At 52.8% G+C, this 2,508-nt stretch overlaps 1 protein-coding gene across 1 annotated transcript in view; it reads left to right on the top strand.

Annotated features, from left to right (window-relative positions):
• Positions 1-2,508, top strand: part of CHAF1A (chromatin assembly factor 1 subunit A) — a gene marked incomplete at its 5' end in the record, with an annotated part of 18,669 nt that overhangs the window by 14,840 nt on the left and 1,321 nt on the right. The window contains one exon of the mRNA XM_029963872.1: positions 1,752-1,845. Coding sequence (XP_029819732.1) covers positions 1,752-1,845 — 94 coding nt within the window. The remainder of the gene's footprint in view (positions 1-1,751; positions 1,846-2,508) is intronic.

The following is a 2,508-nucleotide window of genomic DNA, read 5'->3' on the forward strand; positions in this document are numbered from 1 at the left end:
CCTACCCCTGCCCTCTGGCAGTTGGAAGCCATTCCCTGCTGTCCTGGCCCTCCAGGCCCTTGGAATCAGTCCCTCTCCAGCTCCATTTATTCCTCCTGTCCCGTGCACCAGGTCAGGGAAGAATCCAGGAATAGTTTGGGTTGGGAGGGACCTTCAGGCTCATCTCCTTCCACCCCCTGCCTTGGACCACAGAGGAGGCTTTGGATGCTTTTGATGCTTTTCCTTCCCAATCTATTCTTGGCTCTTTTTTTTTTTTTGGCTTTTCCACTGCAAAAGCTCAGCATTCAGGTACTGATGGAGATCAGAGACTTGTGAGAAGCTGTTCAGCCCCCAAACTCCATCTGCTTGGTGGTTTTTTTCTTGTTTTTTTTTTTTTTATTTATTCTGCTGCACTAAATAAAGGCAGGGAGATAAAAGTCTCTGCTTGGCACCCACTGGAAATTCAGCAAAACAAAGCCTTGGAGGAGAATTACATCACCAGCCTGAAGGTTTCAAAGCTCCTCCAAGCTGTGCTGCCGAGGTGCAAAGGTGTCACAGTCCCAAAAAGCCTTTCAGGATGCCCAGCTCAGCCCTGCTGTGGGATTAAGAGCCCAAATCCTACCTGATGGAAGCTTAGGGAGAGCCTGGGGGAGGGCAGAGCTCCAGATTCCCTCCCCTGGCACTGCCCCCAGGCTCAGAGCAGGACTTGTGTAAGTCAAGGTGAGAGAGAGGAGAAGTGGGGGTTGGAGTGGGCAGTGAAAGGTGTAAACTGGGAATTCCTGGCCTTGGAACAGCCTGTTGGGGATGGGGAGCAGGGTTTTCATTCCCCAGTTCCAGCTGAAGGGTAAAAAATAATTAAAAAAAAAGCCCTCCCACAGCTGGGCAGCTTCAGTTTGTGCCACTCCTTGTGGGGGGGTTTCTCCCCTCAAAATAAGGGAGTTTTTGGGGCTTTTTTTCCATGCAGAAAAAACCTGGGCAGGGAAGGAAGAATCTCACCCTGGATAAAAGCTGATTGACAAAGAGGAGGAGCCAGGGGGAGGTCACAAAATGTCGTTTTCCACCTTCAGGAGGAAGAAAAAAAACACCCAAAAGTGGGGGAAAAAGGAGGCTCTGGGGGACCTTCTCACTCCCTGACAGGAGGGGGGAGCCAGGGTGGGCTCTGCTCCCAGGGGACAAGGGACAGGACAAGGGGAAATGACCTCAAGGGGAGGTTTAGGTTGGATATTAGGGAATATTTCTCCATGGACAGGGATTTTCAAGGCCTGGGAGTCCCATCCCTGCAGGGATTTACCAGCCCTGTGGATGTGGCTCTTGGGGACGTGGTTGGACTCGAGGATCTTGGAGATCTTTTCCAACCTAAAGGATTCTGTGATTGTACAAAAATAATTGGAGGGGGGGGGGAGATTTCCCTTCCCAAAATCCAACAAAACCCAGAGTCAGATCCCCCCTGAGGCTCAGGGGGGGAGATTTCCCTTCCCAAAATCCAACAAAACCCAGAGTCAGATCCCCCCTGAGGCTCCAGCCAACCCTGCTCTGCGGGGGCTGCTCAGCTCCTTGTGCAAGAGGGGAAAAATCCTGGAGCAGGAGCTCTTGGCACAGCTCCCACCGTTTGTGCCACTGCAGGTGAGGCCTTTTGGCCCCAGTCAGTGCCTGGGAATTGCTGATTTGTTTTTTGTAGTTTTGTTTTTCCCTCCAAACGTGCCCCCCCTCCCCGTGCCCCGTGTCCCCCTCCCCGTGCTGTCACACACCTGCTGCCTGTTCTCCCCCTCCAGGCTGAAGCTGTGGAGATGGATGGATTCCAGGCAGACACTGAGGAGGATGAGGAAGATGATGACTGCATGATTGTGGATGTACAGCCAGCAAAAGGTGGGGATGTGAAGGGACAGCAGTGCCTTGGCTGAGCAGGGACTGAGTGTGCAGCTCAATGGGGGGGTTCTGCCCCTTTTTCACCACCCCTTGAGCTTTTCTCTCTCTCCATCTTTCATTCCAAACACTTCTCTGCTTGTTATCATTTTTTTTCTGGATGCTTCTTTGCTATTTCTGGTCTTCTCTAACCTGCTCCTGCCTTTTCTTTCCCTCCTCCTCCTCCTCCTCCCTCCGACTGCCTAAATAGCACAAAACACTTGTGACTGGCACTCGGCTGCCAGCATTACCTGTTTGTTTCTGGGAGGAGAAAAGTGAACATGAAGGCTTTGCACCAGCACATCCACTCATTACTGGGGAATGTTGCTGCTCCCCGGGGTGCTCAGAGCCCTTCCAAGGTGTGGGTTGTGAGGAAACAACGAGGTTGTGCTGAAGGAACAACAGCCAAGCTCAGATCTGCTGCCCTGCCCCTCAAACCCCAGCAGTTTTTGGTTATCTGTGTCCCAGTTATCCCTTGGAAAAACGGGCTTCAAAGCCCCAGTGGTGCAGTGGATCCGTGCAGGGGGTGGGACGAGGATGTGGAGCAGCTCCTTTGATCTCGGGGAGGTTTTGAGTCGACACCGGGCACGTGACGGGGCTTCAGAACCTCGGAGCTCCTTCCCTGCT

This window comes from Manacus vitellinus, unplaced genomic scaffold (assembly GCF_001715985.3).
Source record: "Manacus vitellinus isolate BGI_N305 unplaced genomic scaffold, ASM171598v3 scaffold_64_pilon, whole genome shotgun sequence".
Classification (NCBI taxonomy): domain Eukaryota; kingdom Metazoa; phylum Chordata; class Aves; order Passeriformes; family Pipridae; genus Manacus; species Manacus vitellinus.